Here is an 18,556-nt window from a genome sequence, read left to right on the forward strand (position 1 = left end):
CCCCTAACCTTGTCATGCCCCCCTTTTTTTTCTCACTCTTTTCTTCACTCCCTCATTGTCGCCCCACGATACCTGTAGCCAGGAAGGCCGTCCTAACAGCGCTATCAGTGATAACGCTCCAGGGTGCGGCCGCGACGGTTGAGCAGTAAATGAAACGGAAGTTAGAATGAGGGAAAGCTGTATCGTGGAGGCTGGGTGGCCTGCCGGAGGCTCGGGCCATTGTAAGTGCTTTTAGCCTTCTCTATCGTTCTCTCTTTTGTGATCGTACCACTGCTCTCCCTCGACACTCCCCGTCGAGCTCCCTCATCACATTCACACCCTCTCTTTCTCGCCCACTCCCACCCACTCCCGCTTTTCTCCTCGTTTCTTCATCGCTCGGCGCTCGTTTTCTCACTCACGACCTTATGCGCACACCCGCGCTCGCAATCACTCCGTGAAGTGGATCGCGTTGGGTGCGGCCTCCATCCTCTTCTCTTCTCTCTTCTTCCCTCGTTCACTCAACCTCCCCCAACTTCGTCGTGTCTTCTTCCCTCTCCCTTCGTCAATGGCATACTCACCCTCGCCTTTCCTTCCTCACCCCCTCATCGTCGCTCAACAACATCCTTAGCCAGACCAGCGACATTCCGGGCCCGTCGCTCTCCCTTACTGCATCCACGTCCTCTCTTCCTTGCTCACTCCCATTTTCATCCCAGCTCCTTAACCCCTCGGCACTCGCCCTCTCCCATGCGACCTCTCACATACACGCACACCTGCGCTTGCACATGGGTGCGAGGGACATCGGTCGTTGTATTCGCGGGTTGTGAAGTAGAAGAGGTGCGTCACCCTCCTTTATACATACCGCATCAATTATTTATGATCCTCCGGCATGCCATACAACTGCGTCACGACCACGCTGCGAATCAGCATTCGTCGGGTATCGTCATTGAGGAGGGTTTTGGTCGAGGGATGGGCCTGGTAATTATTGGCAGCCCTTCAATGGCTGAGCTGGTAACAGGAAGACGGTCTTAGAGGTGATTGTTTGTGTGTATGAACGTTGTTCGATACCCGTAGTGTAGTATCATGTAAATAAGTAAAATATGTGTATTTTATGCATTTATGGTGGAATTGGAATGACTGGAGATGTCAGTCTCCAGACGTTCCAGACGGTATTTATGATCCCAGACGAGGTCCTGGTCGCGCGTCGGTCTTTCTGGGTTCATGCGCTTGTCTGGAGCTCTCGAAACTCTTGGGAAACTCTGGAGACTGCCTGGACGGCCTGGTCCAGACGCGTGCGACCTTGCTGATGTAAGTTGTCTAAGGTCTGATGAAGTCTTATCTGGCTTGCTGGAGTTTGCTCAGTTCTGCCCATACAATGAAGTCCGACAAAGTTGGCTGAGGTCCGTCGAGGCTTGACAAGGTTTGACATGGTCTAATGAAGTTGTCTCACATCGTAGCTCATAAGACCTCACCAGACTCAGTCAGACTCGGACATCATAGTCCCTCATAATTTGAACAGAATATCTGTTTTCCGTCCAAGAAAAACCATCATACCGCAGGCTGAGCATCTGGCAGCGTAAATTTGTGAATAAACAAATATTTGAGCAAGGGACCACACATCAACAAGAAAGGAGAAGGGGGCTGGCATCAGCGAAGGGAGGAAGAACATGTGTAGTGTGATAGGAAATAATAAGTGCCCATGAGAGCTATGTCGTGGTCACGGACATCAAGCCGGGTGATTGTAAGGGTCGCAAGAGTACTGCAGGTCATGAAGGTCAGTGAGCATCAAGAGTGTGAAAGAGGAAGATAAGAGACTGAGAGAAGAAGGGATTGAGGAGTGTAGTGAGCTTGACGAGATAGGGGGAAGGACTAAGATGGGTTTTTCCTCACAGGAGTGATGTGGGTCAGGTGGTCTGGGTGAAACGAACAGAGATGGTGTTCCATACTGGAGCAACCATATCGTTCGATTTGATCTGGTCTCCAAAACGAGCCTCCTGACTAAATGGAGACGACTGTTTGATTCTTGAATAATCTACCCATCTCGTCGAATAAAACAGCTTCAGGTATGCGACATCGATTGTCTGACCATCTCTAAGAGCGTATCTGCGAGGACGCCCGGTTCCTGATCCATAGCCGACAGTGAGCTCGCCTCCAGCGGGGATGCATTGTTGTGCATTGCTACCTTTCGCTAAGCTCGGTTCGTAATAAGACACTGAGACGTAAGCATGCATCAAGGAGAGAACGTGAGCTTCGCGGACGTAGAAGTGATCAATATTAAAGTAGCGTACTGATGCTCAGATCGCTCATGTCAAAGTAAAACAAAGCGGCGTAAAGGGGAACGTCGGTCCCGTTGATGATCTTGAAACCGAGAACCTTCTTTACTGACACGGATACGTTCAATGCACCATTATCGATGAGATTAGTCTTCGGGTCCTTCTCTCGGGTGAATCTCTTGAGGCTGGGCCCATTGCGAACCTCATCAAGCTCGAAACATTCGAGACGAACATCTGCAATGGGCTCATCGGGATTGGCTTTGGTCGGTTCGCGAGAGAGGTGGAAGTAAAAGTTTGCCGCGCTCGATATGACACTAAATACTCTGTCGGCGAAGCGGATGTTGGCAGAGTCTTCGTCGTCAAATACGTCGTCGAACGTGTCGTCATCATATTTGGAGGTTTCAGAGGTTTTGCGGCAGCGGACTCGGTATTGTAGCCGTGCAGAAGTTTTTCTGGGGTGGATGTCGGATGTGTATCGCTGAATCTTGTAGTACAGGGTTTTCAGATTCTGGTCCCTCCAGATGCCGTTCTTGACCTCGAAGGCAACCGTATCGTCTCCATCCATCACCAACCTCATGTCAGGAAGGACCCTGAGCCTCCCATTCGAATGCGCATCGTTGACTAGAGCGCTGACTCTGGTCAGGAGAGGCTTCCCTGGAGGAATAACTAGCTTCAAGCTCTCCGCCGAACCTTGTCCGTGAATTTGCCGAGCATAGGCCACTCCAGACGGAGGGAGGTGGAAATCCGAATAGCCGTCTGTGGGCTTCAAGTCAGCGGAGTCGTGGGTGGTTTTTATGACGGTGAGGGTGGCAAGAAGTTGTGTTTCGATACTTTTGCTGCCGTAGACATTGAAGCGGGCCGCGGTATTGATTCCGGAAGCCTCGCCAGCATTCAGGTGGAATATCCCGTCGTGCTCTGACTTCGTGACCTCGAAATATACAAGAGAATCGAATGTCTTGAAACTGAACAAGAGCCTGGCTTTGTCACCGCCTATGCATTGAGGATTCTGGCTGTGTACACAAGACAGGCATATAAGTATATGTTACGGCGTCCTTAGTCCCGTTACAATTCTTGACAGTCGACTTACCGATCAAGTATAGATAGACGATCAATAAGGCTCTCGTATGTTAACCCATCCAGCTCACCAGCATTCCCAGCAGCGCGGAGCGCCTCGAAGAGAGCTTTGGAGAAACGTCCACGTCCATTCTCTTCTAAGCTGACCTCTGTGTCTTTGCATGCGGCCAGGACGATGCTAGACCAAAATCCCGATGTCCTCGGGTCGAACTTTTGATGGTGCGCACGAGCAACCTGTTCGTCCAATTCTGGACTGGAAGTGGTTGTAGACGGCGTAGCCTGATGTTGCAGGATGGTGGGCAGGATGGTGGGCAGGATGATATAGTCATTGTCGAGATCCACACTGCGTTTCATGATGTACGTATCGTCATCTTCGTGCCGAGCTCCCCCGCCAGCGTAACAACAGTCTAGGATAACCGTCTGTCCAAAAAGGACATCATCAGCTCCATAGACTAAGAGTGCTTGTTACTCACAATATTATTGCCTTTAGCCCGAGATATATCATTGAGCACGTTGGCCAAGGTAAGGCTGGGGATACCTTGTTTTCGCATGTCAATATTTGCCTCCGGAAGAAAACCATAGGGACAAAGCAACTGCACTCGTCCGTGCTCGCGCCCCCCGGTGTTCCATCCCTCAGGAAGCTTTGCCAGAGCCCCATGCCCAGCAAAGAAGATAATGATAGGGTCGTTCTTCTTAATGGCGTCGTTTGTCGCAAGAGATTCCAGTTCCTTCAAGATGTTCTTCCGAGTTGCCTGTTGATCTCTAAGGTTACGGATACGTTTGATTGGAACCCGCGTCTCAAAGAATTTTGAAGCATCGTCAGCATCGGCGACGGCACCACGCAGGCTGCTCATGTATTTGTATTGGTTGATTCCAATTATAAGAGCGAAAATATTCGAGGGAGGACTAGCCCGAATGCAGCTGAGTGAGCCTGGCTGTAATGGAGGTGGTCGTTAATACCCACAGGTCGTGATCGTTTCCGTCGTGACTGTGACACTATATTAGCTTGATGTCAAGGGGAACAGCGACTTTACTGACGTAGATTGAGGGTCAGTTTTTGACTTCTTTGAGAAGGAGGGACAAGACCATGAAAATGTCATGTCGATCAACGAAGTGATTGTGCGTATGCGATGAAGAAGAGCGTGATTGTCAACTGTTGGGGGTGTGGACGAGAGATTCGACCGGATATGAGGCCTGCTTTAAAACATCTGGTGAACTGTGAGGCACTGATGGACAGTGTCGTATTCCCGCGATATCCTCCATTGTAAATGGAAGCTGTTATGGTTTGCGCATGTATAGATCATCTTGATAATGAAAATAGTGTTTAGACCATCGAGGGCGACGGCGCTAGGTCTACTGCGACGCTTGTCGGGCAAAACCCGAATGGACCTAGGTTCTTAGTGATCGGCTGATCGATGTCGAGCCGTTCTGCTATAGGAAGGAACTAGCCTGTGTCATGTCAGGGAATGCGATTGCGGAAAGAAGGAATGCGGAGTCCACACAGTCCCAAGTAAAGTAAAGATGGGGTAAAAGAACGCTGAACCATGCAGTTAGTATACCTGTATGGCACCCGCTATTGCACTGGAATCAGAACAGTTGAGACAGTGCATTGCAGGCAAAGAATCAGGATGGCTGTTCATGTCCAGAAGAGCGCAGAGAAGCGTTATCTATATGCATACAGTCGTGCTCCTAGACCACCGGCCGAGGCATGGAGGAAATACGGAGCACGCCATTTTTGGGGTCTAACAAAAACTGGATGATGATATGCACTAGCCTTCGAAAGAGCGCGCTCTAAAAAGTGAAATCATTCCGTGAACGAAGAGTCCAGCGCAGCGAAGATGCTTTCGATTGCCTCAATGTTCACCTATCATGTTTTTTCGGGTGTTCACCCGATCGCTCATTGAAATCGCTCAACAACGTATAGTGAGACGCCTGTTAAATATGGACGCTGCCCAGCTCCTAACCTTCGGTGTAGCTAAAACGCCGTGTTAACTAACTTTTTTTAGCAACCAGTATCCATCTCTAGTTTCTCATCGCTTCCAAAAAAACAAATTCACCTGTCAACGTGCAGCGCAGCGCCATCGCCATGGATCACGGGGGCGATTAAGTAGATCAGGAGGCAGTGAATTCGTTGAATCATCACCTGCGAATTAAAATAAGTAGTGCCACGTCGTGGAGAACATGTAGAACCTAATCTGCGAAATTTGTTTCCATCTTATCAACCCGCACCCGCGGTAGCGTAATGGCCATGTGAGAAAATCCGAGGATCCTGTGAGGCAGATATATACTCGCTACGAAGCGCCCACATATCATGAGTCGTGATCATAGAGGCACTGGTATTGCACCGCCGGTTGTCTCATTCATCGCAAGAGATCCGCACGGTGCAGAGGTGGATGTCAGCGCGCTTTCTGGTATACAGCTTCGTGCATCAAGTCTATAAAAAATATCTGAGACGGAGTAAAAGTGCATTCAGCCCTGTTATTCGAGAATCAAAATTGGATTCCTATAACTTGGGCTGCTATGAAGAGCACCAGGTCGACGATACTTAGGCAGTTTGCGCACCTGCGACACAAGATGAAAAGAAAGGCGAACCACACATACGCACCTTCTTTGGTATCTCACCGTTCACGGCAGCATAAGACTTCCACTGCCACCAGAACCTACGACACAGAAGATCCAGGCGGTCATCCGACATACCATATAGGTAGGGCTCTCACCCACTCCCATCTCTCGCGGCGTCCCGTGGTTGCTGTCTCACCATCTGGGATGCTCGAAATGATTTTGGGAGTGTAAATGCTAAGATTGGTCGAAGTACGAGTATAGAGAGAGTTGAGAGTAGGACCTTCGTGAAAGGCCTCAGCAGAACAGAGTAAGGCAGCGCTATTCCCTCCTGAAGCCGTTTCCTTCCTTTTTGGCAATCCGGGAAGTTGGAACGCGCCACGAACGCGGCTCGGCGGAGTGGCCACACGTGATCAACTCCGCCTTGCGCCGCGTCGACTTAGACGCAAATTCGTACAAGTAACGTCTAGTAGAAGATACCATGGGACGCTTCCGCTTCACCTCTGAGTCTACTGCCAGAATCCCTCTGTTAGTGTCACCTCAGAGCACCACCTCGACCAGAAAGGCATTCGATGATCTCATGCGATCATTAATGGCTCCAATGCTATCTGATATACAATCCGCTCCTGCCCTTGCTCCTGACCCCTCCGTTGCCTTCTCTGCCGCCGATTCTCCTACCATCATGTAATGATTCCACGACGTCAACTTCGTTCGACGACATGGACTTTTCTGCATCTCTTGATCCCGATCTGGAAGCTTTCAACTCGATGTTGCATGGTGATACGTTCTCGTTCGATCTGAATTCGAGTAAGAACCCGGATGCAGTCGCCGACAAACGTGCCCATGGTACATGGACGTGGACTAACAATCGTCACCTCAGGACGTGCACCTGCCACGGCATCAGCCCATGGCCAGTCTAACTCCTCAGCCTCCGGGCTGTAACTTTCAACGACTTTGACGACATAACGTTCATGATCGATCCCTTTTTACTCTTCATCTCTCAACCCTGCTTCAATCACAGCCTCGGCTTTTCCAACCCCAACACGTCAAACCTGCAAGGCGCCTCGCAGGTCCAGTCACAAACCGCGCCTCCAACGACACAGTCGCAGAGCCAGAGCCAGTCACCGGAGGCGTCGACGATCGCGCCGATGGACCCTGAGACACCTATCTCGGTATGAACTGATGACTGGTGTAGAGTCGGAGATCCAGATCGTGAGAGGAGAGGGTTTCGGGCAGTTCTCGCAATTAGGTGCGTCCGCGTCGAGTCGCCGTCGTGATCGTGTCTTTCATTCTACGAGGACGAACGGAGCGTTAATGAGTTTTGGATCTGCGATGGGTTTAGGTGAGAGGGCGATTGTGGAGAATAGGGAGGTGGGTGTGGGTAGGGAGGGTGGGGGGTCGTCGTCTCAGCAGCAGCAGCAGCAGCAACCACAAGCAAGTAGTCAAGTACAAGCACATACGCAGCCTCCAGCAACGATACCCGCACCCGCACCCGCAGGATCATCTCAGCCACAGTCATACCCACAGCAGCATCCCCCAGCATACTTCCTCCCCGGCCCCGGCCCAGGGACCCCATATTCGCCCTCAATGTCAATGCCACCCACTCCCGCGCCTTACCCGTATGCGTACGCGTATCCGTATCTGCACCCCTCTCCACACGCGTATCCGCATCCCTCGCCACACGCGTATCCGCATTCGCATCCCTCGCCACACGCGTACGCCTACGCCTATGCACACCCGCCTCCGGGTCTTACGTCCACCTCCCTTCTTGCTACCGTGCTCGATCCGCGTCATCAGCCACAGTACCCGCCTCTGTACGCTCCACACCCTGATAGCCTGGGCCAACATTCTCCGGGTTCTACATCCTCCGCATCCCTTCCCACAATCGCGAACGGGGCTCGTAACCCCTCTTCGACTGGGCCGAACACAACCACAACCACAACCACTTCGACAACGGCGGCGAAGTCAGCTAGCGCAAAGTCAAAGAAAGAGGATATCATCAAGAGGGCGAAGGAGAGGCGGAAGGCGTTGCAGAAGGAGTTGGAGAGGGCGAAGGTGGAGCTTTGGGAGGTTACGATTGAGCAGGGGGTTTTGGCGCATTTGGTTAAGGAGGAGGGGAAGGCGAAGGTGGGGGGCGGGAGGTAGTTTAGTCGTGTGGCGTGGCGTGGTTGGGTAGGTTGATGAGTCGGGTTTTGGTGGATTGGTAATGGGAGGAAAAGGGATGAGGTGTTGAAGCCTGACGTTCTGTTCTTGTCGGTATGAGTCTGGTGCTGCTCGAAATTATGTCGTTCTATGCTATGAAGGTTTGTCTAATTGAGATTATGCTCGTGCGTGTGATGAACCCGTACATATTACATTCCTCGCGTGCGTCTAAGATCGGTCCTGGTAATTATTTAAGAGCACCGTTCTTTCATAATCTCGCCATTAAGCTCTCAACATGCTCTCTCCCACCACTCTCCCAGTCATCACAACACATCGCCAAAACCCTCGAATCAATCCTCTTCCTCCCCTGCATCGGATCTCCCTCCCTCGGCTCTCCATATCCCTCCTTCCCCTCCGCAATCGCGACATACCACCTCCTCGTCCCCTCCTCCCTAAACCCCATCCTCTCCGCAGCCCTCACACTCGCATCATTACCCGCATACGCCCTCCATTCTACCCTCCTAAGACCGAGCGCGCCAGCCCGTCGAGTAGGCAGTTCGAGTGTGAATTGGAGGAGGAGGCAGACGGCGTGGGTGGTTATGTGTGTTCGTTGGAAGGAGGGGAAGGTCATGAGGTAGCCGATTTCGGTGCTTAGGTTTGTTGGGTCGGAACGTATGAGGCCTATTACGCCTGCCATCTTTTCTTCCTCTTTCTCCTTCTCCTCGCTTCCTCCTTCTCCTCTTCCGTCGGGAGATTCAGACGCCCCCTCAGTATCAATCGCAAGCCCCCCCTTATCCAACACCGCAAACAAACACCACATAGAATTCCTCCTTACGCCATACTCCAAATAAGTGAGGAACTCAGCAAGAGATCTATGTTCACTTGGGAAATGCTGCGTAAGTTCTGGATGGGCGAGGACTTGGGAGATGTAGGTCGAGGCGTGTAGGCGGGGGATGAAGGGTGTGAGTCGGACGCGGGAGGATTCGAGGATGGATGTGTGGGTGTGGGTGTCGAGGGGGTAGCAGAAGTTGATGTCGTAGGGAGAGGGACCGTAGGCTGGTTCGAGGGAGGTGGGGGTCACGGTGGGAGGGGGAGTTGGGGGTCGATAGGTGTTTGTGAAGGAGGTCGGGTCAGCCATGATGGAGTTCTAAGCGCGTCGAGCAGGAATAGCGAACTGAAGTAAGACTATACAATCATATCGTGATATCCAAGTAATCGACGCATGACTCGAATATCATTTGGTATTGACCGGTTGACTTGCCACAAGTCGGTTGTGGCGGGTGGCTCGCGGACTTTGAAAACAGATGGTTCAGTTGACCGGACTACTTACCAGGAACGGCGTGGGGCTCTGGTAAATGCATACTATCACTCCAGCAGTGTTCGGTCGCAAAACACTGAAAGTCTCGTAGGGCTCTTCCTCCGCCCTCTTACTGTGGCGAAAAAAAGTATTGCCCACGCCACTCTGGGCGAAGACTTAGATCCTTCCTTTCTCAACGTCAACAAATGGATTACATTTCCAATTTGCATCATATAAGAGGCATGTAGGGCCTATGCAAGTAGATCACCCGCTTTGGAGATCTTGCTGTATTTTTGGAGAAAGAAATTCAAAGAAAGCCTGTTTTAACTGTGAGAATGAAAGAATTTATTGTAGGATACAAAGTGTATGTTTCTCCTCAGTTTAAAATATGTGCACACACCTTACATGGTGTAGTAGCTTGATATGAGTTTTCCCAGAATTGTTGATCACAGTGAAAGAAAGCACACCAGGGGATACAAAGGAGTGTCACTCTCTGTGGTACACATCGGCATTGTAGCACATGGTGTGTACAGCAAGAGATAATGTTTGATGTTATATCATGAATGTACAATGATAGTCTATATGTTACATTGCAAGATTTAGCACCAACTTCCATAGATAATGTTTTATGAGGGGGTATATGGGCCACACCTAGTGCCACCACTCTATATACCTCGGTGCAGTTTTGTGTACCCAGCACCACAATTCCCATAAAATTCAGAGTATGATACTACATTCGTCAAGGTGTATGCACATATTTTTTTTGGAAGAAATCATGCACTTCATAGCCTACAATAAATTCTTTCATTCCCACAGTCAAAACAGGCTTTTTTTGGATTTCTTTCTACAAAAATACAGCATGATCCTCAAAGCGGATAATCTACTTGCATAGGCTGTACATGCCTCTCATATTATGCAAACTGGGAATGGAATCTATTCGTTCACGTTGAGAAAACAAGGATCCACAAAGGATCCAAGTCTTCGCCCAGAGTGGCGTGGGCAATACTTTTTTTCGCCACAGTACCTCACGAGATTTTGTATACATGCTGGCAAACATGTATGCTTCAACCCTAGGTACTCACATTGACCAAAAGTTGTCTCTGCTCCTGTCCGGATCAATTCCGGTGGTCGCGGATGGGTGTTCGGTCAATTCTCCGCCACACCATTGCGCTTCGTTTTGTTGAGAACACCCAACCTGTACTCCCTCGGAGAATTATGCAGTACCATTAAATCCCATAGAGGTATTTAACAGCCAACGGTCAAGAAAAACGAGAAGGAGCTGCTGCTCAGAGAGGTGGAATATGGCCTAAACGGCCTAAAACGGCCTTTTTTATCCTTTAGTATATTCCCCACTCATAGACGAGACATTGGTTTGTGCCCAAAGCGTGTGTACGTCACTTTGATAACCCTGGATATCATCTCCAGAAGGTTTGGAGAGAAACAATGGGGAATTGCGTGCGTTGGAGCGCAATACCGAACACCCATCTAATACCGAACACTGCTGGAATGATAGTATACTGCGCTGCGAAATACCCAGAGGAAAATGTGAAGACAGCCGACGGTGTATCTGTACCCATTAATATATTTCCGAGAGCACTGCACGACTGAAAGATGAGTAGCCGAAATGAGGATTAGCGAGCCGAGGGGGTGGCTGTGACGAGCGCCTGTTGACGACGTCCGCGGTTGCATCTGCCCGTTCTCTCGTTTAACTCTATTTAATTGGCGGCCCATCTCCCATGGCACTGCGCCCATAGCCCCCGTCTTCACAAGCCCACCATGCTCCCCATTCCTTTTGCCCTCGCCATCCTCCTCACCGTCCTCCTCGACGTCGCCGCTTCAGCCGTCGTTACCGGCCACCGTGACGAATTCGCCGCTCGAGACCAGGTCGAACGACCGAAGGCTTCTCAAGCATCTCAGGCGCAGCCATCATCGCTCTCGACGTCGTCGACACCCTCTCGTCGTGTCCCGAGTGCTCTACATGAGCGTCATAAGCGCGATACAGGGACACCAGGGAATCCCAATAGTTCTACGATCGTAGACCTGAATATCGCAAAAGACGGGTGCGTCGTAATATCCTGTCCGAAATGAATGAAGCTTATTTCTCTTTTCTTTGACATGTGTCATATATATGCTGCTTCCGGACGTTCGTATGTCCAGATCATTCTACGTCCTAGCAAATGTCGGGAACATTAGCTTTCAACTCGCACTCGATACCGCCTCCTCAGACTTGTGGCTCCTCTCCTCGGACTGCACGTCTAGCACATGCTCGTCCATACCACAATATCCGCTCACGTATGAGAGTTCGACGTTTGGGATCGTTAATGGGAACTTGACTGAGTTTAATGTCAGTTTTGCGGATACGACGGGTACGTATACGTGCTGCGCGCCCTCCCCTCGTAACCCGTCTCAGCTGCTGATTCATCGTCTGCGCAGGAGTATCCGGTTTCGTCGCACGGGAAGAAATCATGCTAGGGCCCGCCGCGAATCTAACAATGCAGAACCAAGCAATCGGTGCGTCCCTACATCCTCTCAGCCTCATCTCCCTCTCCCTCTCATATATCATTCTAAATCTAAATCTAAATATTCTGGGGAAATTAAAGGCTTGGTCACACAATCCAACGTCACCTTCGTCGACGACATCAGCGGTCTCCTTGGTTTAGGTTTTCCCCGGCTCTCTACTATCAACGCTCTGGCAGCTAATGGTACGTCTGCCTTTTTTATGTTCTCACCATTTACCTTCCAAGCCTCCCACCCAGTGCTATCCCTGGCTTACACCCTTCTCATTCCTACCTTACACCCGCCGTATCACCCCTATCTTCCCTTTCCTGGCAATCATCGCTACTACTATATTCGTTGCTCGCACGCATTACTACCATCATCCTTCTTCTGTTCTGTTCTGTTCTGTTCTGTTCTGTTCTGTTCTTGGCGCCCATCGCTGATGAATGATGAATGTTCGCTGACTGCCATTTTCTTTTTTTGCTTTTGCATCTGTTTCTGTTTCTGATCTGTCCTGAATCATGGTCGTGGTCCTGGTATGCTTTTGCTCGGGTCACCCGCTCGTATTCGCTGTGGCGTCGGCATTACCTCACTTCATCTATGCGCCCTTCAAAATTCCGACGCACGAACAATCGATCCTCACAACCAACAAACAAACAATCCTCACCAACCAAACAAACCACCAACCACCAAACAACCAACCACCAAACAACCAACAACACGAAAACACAATAACCCAAAACAGCCACCCCATTCTTTTCAAACCTCGCCCAGCAAGTCCGACTCGATTATCCCCTCTTCGGCCTCAGTCTTACCAGAAACGCGACTCCGGGGTCGTTAGCGCTCGGTGTGTGTTTTGTTTTCTTTTGACTTAGATGTTTAAGGAGTATTAGTTGGGATGAGCTTCGTACGCCGGGGCAGTTGTACTGGGCGATGATTCGTCACATCTATCTATTGATTCCATACATATTTCCGACCGACTCCTTTTAACTCGAAAAGAAACTCACATTCTGCATCTCGGATCACAGGCGCAATCGACTCCTCCATCGTCCAAAACCTCACCAACATAGCCTGGTCCGAAGTCGTGCCCTTCCGGCCGTTCAGCGGTAGTGCCGAGGCGCTGGCGGGCAATGCGAGCAGTTATTTGCAGTGGGCTGTCGGGATGGGTGATATTTTGGTGAGTTGAGTTGAGTTCTACGGGATAGGGGGAGCGAGCTTGGATAACTTAGGGGAAGCGAGTTGCCCAACTAGAAGGGAGCGTGGCCCCACGCCTCAGTGGGTAGCTCGATTCCCTGTCCTGGCTCGTTTTCACATCGGCGCCCGTATCTCACCGTCGTGTTCCGAAGTTGACCTTTTACCATTTGTGACATAGGTCGGCTCCACTACGGTAACACCACGTCCAACATACTCAGAAGCAAACTCGAATACGTCGATAGCGCTGTTCGATGTGTGAGTGCCTATCTTTGTGTGTGGCCCAGATATTTGAGCTGATTTTGTCGTCAGTGGCACAACGGGTATCTTTGGGCCATGGCAAGATGTATGTTCTTGAATTCTATATCTGTTGGGAAATTGATACTGAGGTTATGCCGTGTTAGGTCGCTCGTATATTTGATTCCATGACCGGGAGTCGGTTAGTTGACGTTGAGGGTACGTCGATTTTCCTGGAATGTGGCACAAATTGTGGCTGATGAGATGGTTTTCCTGATGCAGGCGGTATCTGGGCTATGCCTTGCGATACCACCGCTACTATGACTTTCACATTCAGGTAAGTAAAACCCTCACCTCATCATTCCTCCTGTCCACACTGTAACCTCACGATCTCGGTTACATCTCCGTTTTTAGCGGTCAAAACTTCACCCTCCTACCATCAGACTACCTCGCCGGCCCCATCTCCTCGGACACGAACGAATGTATCGCCTACCCCAACGCCCTCTCCCCGTCCTCCGACGGCATCGACTGGCAACTCGGCTCTCCCTTCATGCGCACCGTCTATTCCGTCTTCAGCTACGGAATCACAGGCAAAGAGCCACCCATGATCGGTCTCTACCCCCTCAACGACGCCTTCGCTTCCTCTTCCTCCACCTCTTCCTCCTCCTCTTCGACCACCGAAGCAGCATCAGTCCCCTCCGCCCTCCCCCTCTCCCAACTCTCCGCCCTCTTCGCCTCCCTCTCCCTAACCCAAACCTTCGACCTCCCCAACTCCCTCCTCTCAACCCCCACACTCACCACCCCGACCTACACCTTCAACACATCCATCGCGACCACCGCGCTCTCCGCCACGCTCGCCACATCGACGTATTCAGCCGTGTTCACGTCCGTGCCGGGCGCGACGGCGGAGAGCGTGGGGAATGTTACGGCGTTGCCCGTGGAGAGTCCGAGTCCGACGCAGCAGACGGTGGTGGTGACGGAGAGTGGGGGACAGGTGGTGACGACGACGAGTGTGGCGCCGACGAGGAGCGTGCAGTTGGGTGTGCCGTATGGGTGGGCGAGTACGAATTCGGCGAGGGGGAGAGGGGGCGGTGGTGCTGGGGTAGCGGTTGCAGTGGCTGTTGGTGGGTGTTTGATGGGTGGAGTGGGTTTGCTTCTATAGGAGGTTGAGTGATTTATTGCTTTCTTCTTGTGCCTCCGTTGTTTCAGGAGGTCGACCCACAGACAGTTCTTCATTGGAGCGTACTTACGATTTTGCCTCAGATCGCTCTTTTCGCTTGATCTCTTGTGCTTTTCTTATTTCGTTTTCGCTCGGACATGGTTGTACGCTTTACAGGCTGCTGACTTTGTTGTCCCGTTTTCTACTGTGTTTTGTTCTGTGTTTGGCCTAGGACTGTGTCTCCGCCTCTGCCGTTTACCCAGTATTTGTCGTCTTTCGTCTTCGTCTTCTTCGTTTCGCCAGTTTTTGTCTTGTTCTTAGCCACTGCAATCTTTCGATTCGTATTCTGACTAGTTCTGACTCCCAGCATGTCGATTATATCCCCACTTTTTTGTTATCGTCCTTTGCGTTCTCTGCGCCTTTCTTGTGTTTCTCCTTCTCTTTCGAACTTTGTGTTCTTGACATCTCTTTCACTCGCTCAGACAGACCCGTTCAGCATCCTACTATCCCCACACACATCCTCATTCGCTCCCTCGCTCTCCCCTGCTCAATCCGAGTCACCACACCCGCTTGCTATCAATTATCCCTAGTCCCAACAACCTATCTTTCTCATGTTCCCCCTCGCCCCCGCTCTCGCTTTCGACTTTTCTTGCACGGACACGACCTGAAGATACTTAAAGTTATATACAGCCCGATTCTTGCATTACTTACATACATACGTACGTACTTACATTGACAACCCACGCCCGTTTTCTGTATACCTTTTCTCCGTCAAATAATAGCTTGCATTGCATACTCGTCTACACACTCCGATCTTGACTTAGGCCGTCTTGGCAGCGAGCTCAGGCTGAGGATGCTCATTCGCAACCGATAACAGCCTTAAGGCGAGACCGTCTGTTACTGGGTAAATACAGTATCTCGAAAGCATCCGTGTCTGTCTGCTGTTTGGAGACCGCAGAAAATGTCAAACATTCCATGTCCGTGACGAATTGTGCTACAAGAAAAAAGAAACCGGGTGCGTGGACGGAAGGAGTGATAGGCAATAAAGTACAACAACTCGGACCAGAGGGTGACAGATAAATGCTCGAGCTCATGCCTGCAATTCAAGAAAAGTAGTTCATGGTTGAGTTAAACGGTCAAGGTGGGGGTGAGAAAGGACTGCCCACCATGTAGTTGTAAGACTTGCGATCTGCACATCGCTCCAGGTATTCTCTCTGTTTCCCAACGAGTCAGGATCAAAGTAGAAAACAGATTAAGACGGGGCAGACGGACCTCGATAAGACCCTCGATGCGTTTCTTGATGTTCAGAGGGTTGGGTTGGAATCGCATGGCGAGCTGTCTCGTAACTTCGTTCACTAGGTCGTTATGCGTCATATGTTTTCGGTCCTTCATGATCCGCACGATGCATGCCTACAACAGAAAAAATTATTGGGTCAGTACAGTTCTCAAAGGGCAAAGTGAAAACAGAGAGTGAAAAGATGAACCTCAGTCTGATGCCTCCGTTCCTCCTCCACTCTATCCTGTGTCTCTTTCCGCTCTTCGCCGCTCTCGACCTTTGATGCCACAGTGCTGATTTTGATCTTCTGCAACGGCGATGTGAAGTCATTATTGAAGGAGAACGAGTCTTCGGGATTGACGTCTCGTCCTGGTGGATGCTTTTTGAGGATCTTGAATTTAGCGCATGCGAGTGATTGGAGGTTTCGCTGGAGCTCTGTATCAGGAATGAGTGTCGAGTCTTTAATCTCCTATAATCATCCGAGATCCCGTTAGTTCCAGACATGGGACAGTCAAGAATTGTCTTACCTGGTATGTTAGGAACTCTCCCTCTCCCAAATTTTGGAAAAGCAACAAGATGACGAGAGCGAACGTGGATACGTTCAAGTCGTGCCTCTTTGACTTGAACGTAACTTTGACATCCGCGTTCCCCATCGAAGGCTGCCATGTCAACCGCCGACCTGAATGTCGCGAGAGGTAGTACTGTTCGAATGCTCTGCTTGTGCTAACTAGCTCGGACGGTAGAACACATGGAACACTCGCATACGCCATGGGCCAGAAAGTCGATGTCATGACTGTCACGGAAATGTCGACGTCCGGAGGCTGGAGTATATAATTTATCCGTAAATATCAATAATCTATGGCAGCGAGAATACGACCAGACTCACCGAGGCAGACTTGGCTAGGTGATTACGGTATGCTTGCATCGTGTCGGCCGAGATCTTCATATCGTGGAACATGCCCTCCAGCTTTTGAGTGAACTGGAACCCACACTCGACCTTCAGTTTCGCGAGCATGCCACGTTCCGCGTCATCGGATACTGAACGACCGAGAAGGAGACGTTTGGCGAGGTGACCCTTGTAGTATCGCTCGAAGACGTCTTTCTCCGTGATGTACCGGAAAACGGTGATCGTCTTATCGAGGATGCTTTCCACCTCGATATCTGTTTTCTACAGGAAGGACCAGTGAGCATAAATATAGTGACGGAGGGTCTAGTCGAGCTGACCCCTTTGAGTCCCTTCTTGAGGTTCTCGTCGATGAAGAGCGAGACGAATTCGGGTGCTCGTGGTTGCAGATTGATGAACGACTCGAAGGACTGGGACAAGAGTCAGTATCAATACATCATGCATACTATGGACGACCCGTACCTCGTTTAGGCCACTCTCAATCTCACGGTCGACCTTGAAGCAGTCCTTCCAGACCGCATCAAATTTATCCTTCAGTCGCAGGACGTCTTCTACCCACTTCAAAGCAAGCGCAAGACTCTGGGCACCAGTGGTAGCTCGTGCCTTCCCTTTTCCCTTGCCTGCGGGTGCAGCTTGCTCCTCTCCGCCGTCTACATCATCCATTTGATCCATCGGAGTGTCGTTGTTGAACTCCTTCCCTCGGCGAATGACCGATTCTTTGATGGCTCGCCGAAGACAGGGAAGACCCTCAGGAACGGTGACAAAGAGTCGATATAGCCGTGAAAGATCGTCCGTCTTCTCGTTGTCAATCATGACGTCCAAGCCAGACCCTGACATGCCGATGATGTGGTGTAGATGTGGCGTGAGTAATGTATCTTGAAGAATATGGCGAATAGGTTCGGCTGTGGTTACAGATAGATATTGATGTGCTCTCGACTGCTCCTCGGAGAATCGAGAGTCTATCTGCACAGCTCTAAGCACACTTTCTGCGAATGGGATGAACAAGGCAGAACACGCACTCGTCGCAAGCATTCTGACGCATCACACGTCTCCAACAACCGGTCACCTTCGGCCCTGTAATAACCCTCTGTCTCCTTCAATATAACGGGTTCCAAGTCTTCCTTGTACACGGACAATGTGTCGTTCTTGTTGCTCAGCTGCAGTAGGACGTCGACACAGCCCGTCGCAGCGGAACGGTTGATGACATACCCGTCACGCTCGATGCGAAGAAGGCCCAAGATGGCAGAGATGATGTGATCCTTTATTGGTGGTCGTATTATGTGTTTCAAGAAGAGATTTTGCCCCGCAGGGATGACTTCCGGTACGTTGGCAGCCTTTGTGTGCACTCGATCCTGTGGCGTATGCAGCCAGTCAGATAACAAAGGGGTAAGATTCATGACGGGCGCACCATGTACTTCAAGATATGGCTGAGCTTCTGCGTGCTACTTGTATGGTCCTCCCACACCTTTGTCAACGCCTTCAATAACCTCTCGTTCTCTTGACTCTCCGTAACAGGATCGCCATCCACAGCAGTCGGATACGCGGGATAGATGAATTGCTCTGCCAGTGAACCAAGATTCTCTGTGATGAGAGATAGGACACCATTATAGAGCATTTCCCCTTGTTTGTTGACGACCATTTGGTACGCAAGGCGGTAGTTCTCCTCAAAGGAAAGCGTGAAGGCTCGATGGTGCTGGATCTCGCGGATATTGACAGTTAATTTAGCCCATGTCTCATCGATAGGCGCTGCCGAGGCAAGCTATTGTATATTATGAGCTCCTTAGGATGACAAACACTAGGAATTGCAACAGACCTTGCGTGGTTTCTGGAAGTGGCGGTAACGATGTCAAGAACGCGTCAAGAGAGCACCAAATACTGTGAACTCACGATTCTGGGTTTGGTACGTTTTGAAGCTGTATGCATTTTATTAGATTGCGGTAAGCTCGCCTATCGCAAACATAACGAACGTACT

General features: G+C 50.6%; 5 protein-coding genes across 5 annotated transcripts; 2 read left to right on the top strand and 3 right to left on the bottom strand.

Annotated features, from left to right (window-relative positions):
- Positions 1–1,880: 1,880 nt before the first annotated feature.
- On the bottom strand, positions 1,881–4,177 carry STEHIDRAFT_107519 (uncharacterized protein; the record flags this gene model as incomplete). The annotated part of the gene is made up of 4 exons (XM_007299626.1): positions 1,881–2,188; positions 2,265–3,259; positions 3,337–3,743; positions 3,797–4,177. The coding sequence occupies 4 exons, from the start codon at positions 4,175–4,177 to the stop codon at positions 1,881–1,883; spliced, it is 2,091 nt and encodes a 696-aa protein (XP_007299688.1).
- Positions 4,178–6,365: 2,188 nt separating this feature from the next.
- On the top strand, positions 6,366–8,027 carry STEHIDRAFT_136770 (uncharacterized protein; the record flags this gene model as incomplete). Its single annotated transcript, XM_007299627.1, has 5 exons — positions 6,366–6,728; positions 6,763–6,820; positions 6,904–7,054; positions 7,080–7,131; positions 7,225–8,027. The coding sequence occupies exons 1-5, from the start codon at positions 6,602–6,604 to the stop codon at positions 8,025–8,027; spliced, it is 1,191 nt and encodes a 396-aa protein (XP_007299689.1). The 5' UTR covers positions 6,366–6,601.
- Positions 8,028–8,179: 152 nt separating this feature from the next.
- On the bottom strand, positions 8,180–9,162 carry STEHIDRAFT_90646 (acyl-CoA N-acyltransferase; the record flags this gene model as incomplete). The annotated part of the gene is made up of 1 exon (XM_007299516.1): positions 8,180–9,162. One exon carries the CDS (start codon positions 9,160–9,162, stop codon positions 8,293–8,295), a length of 870 nt encoding a protein of 289 aa, XP_007299578.1. The 3' UTR covers positions 8,180–8,292.
- Positions 9,163–11,470: 2,308 nt separating this feature from the next.
- On the top strand, positions 11,471–14,407 carry STEHIDRAFT_48786 (acid protease; the record flags this gene model as incomplete). Its single annotated transcript, XM_007299228.1, has 10 exons — positions 11,471–11,687; positions 11,755–11,832; positions 11,922–12,023; positions 12,563–12,664; positions 12,846–12,994; positions 13,190–13,266; positions 13,321–13,354; positions 13,413–13,464; positions 13,528–13,582; positions 13,660–14,407. 10 exons carry the CDS (start codon positions 11,471–11,473, stop codon positions 14,405–14,407), a joined length of 1,614 nt encoding a protein of 537 aa, XP_007299290.1.
- A 1,133-nt stretch (positions 14,408–15,540) lies between these two features.
- On the bottom strand, positions 15,541–18,345 carry STEHIDRAFT_90652 (Cullin-domain-containing protein; the record flags this gene model as incomplete). The annotated part of the gene is made up of 9 exons (XM_007299521.1): positions 17,993–18,345; positions 17,604–17,936; positions 17,047–17,547; positions 16,905–16,994; positions 16,567–16,848; positions 16,208–16,501; positions 15,889–16,149; positions 15,677–15,814; positions 15,541–15,618 (listed from the first exon to the last, which is right to left on the bottom strand). The coding sequence occupies exons 1-9, from the start codon at positions 18,221–18,223 to the stop codon at positions 15,541–15,543; spliced, it is 2,208 nt and encodes a 735-aa protein (XP_007299583.1). The 5' UTR covers positions 18,224–18,345.
- Between the last annotated feature and the right edge of the window lie 211 nt (positions 18,346–18,556).

The sequence above is a fragment of the Stereum hirsutum genome (genome assembly GCF_000264905.1).
Source record: "Stereum hirsutum FP-91666 SS1 unplaced genomic scaffold STEHIscaffold_2, whole genome shotgun sequence".
Lineage (NCBI taxonomy): Eukaryota > Fungi > Basidiomycota > Agaricomycetes > Russulales > Stereaceae > Stereum > Stereum hirsutum.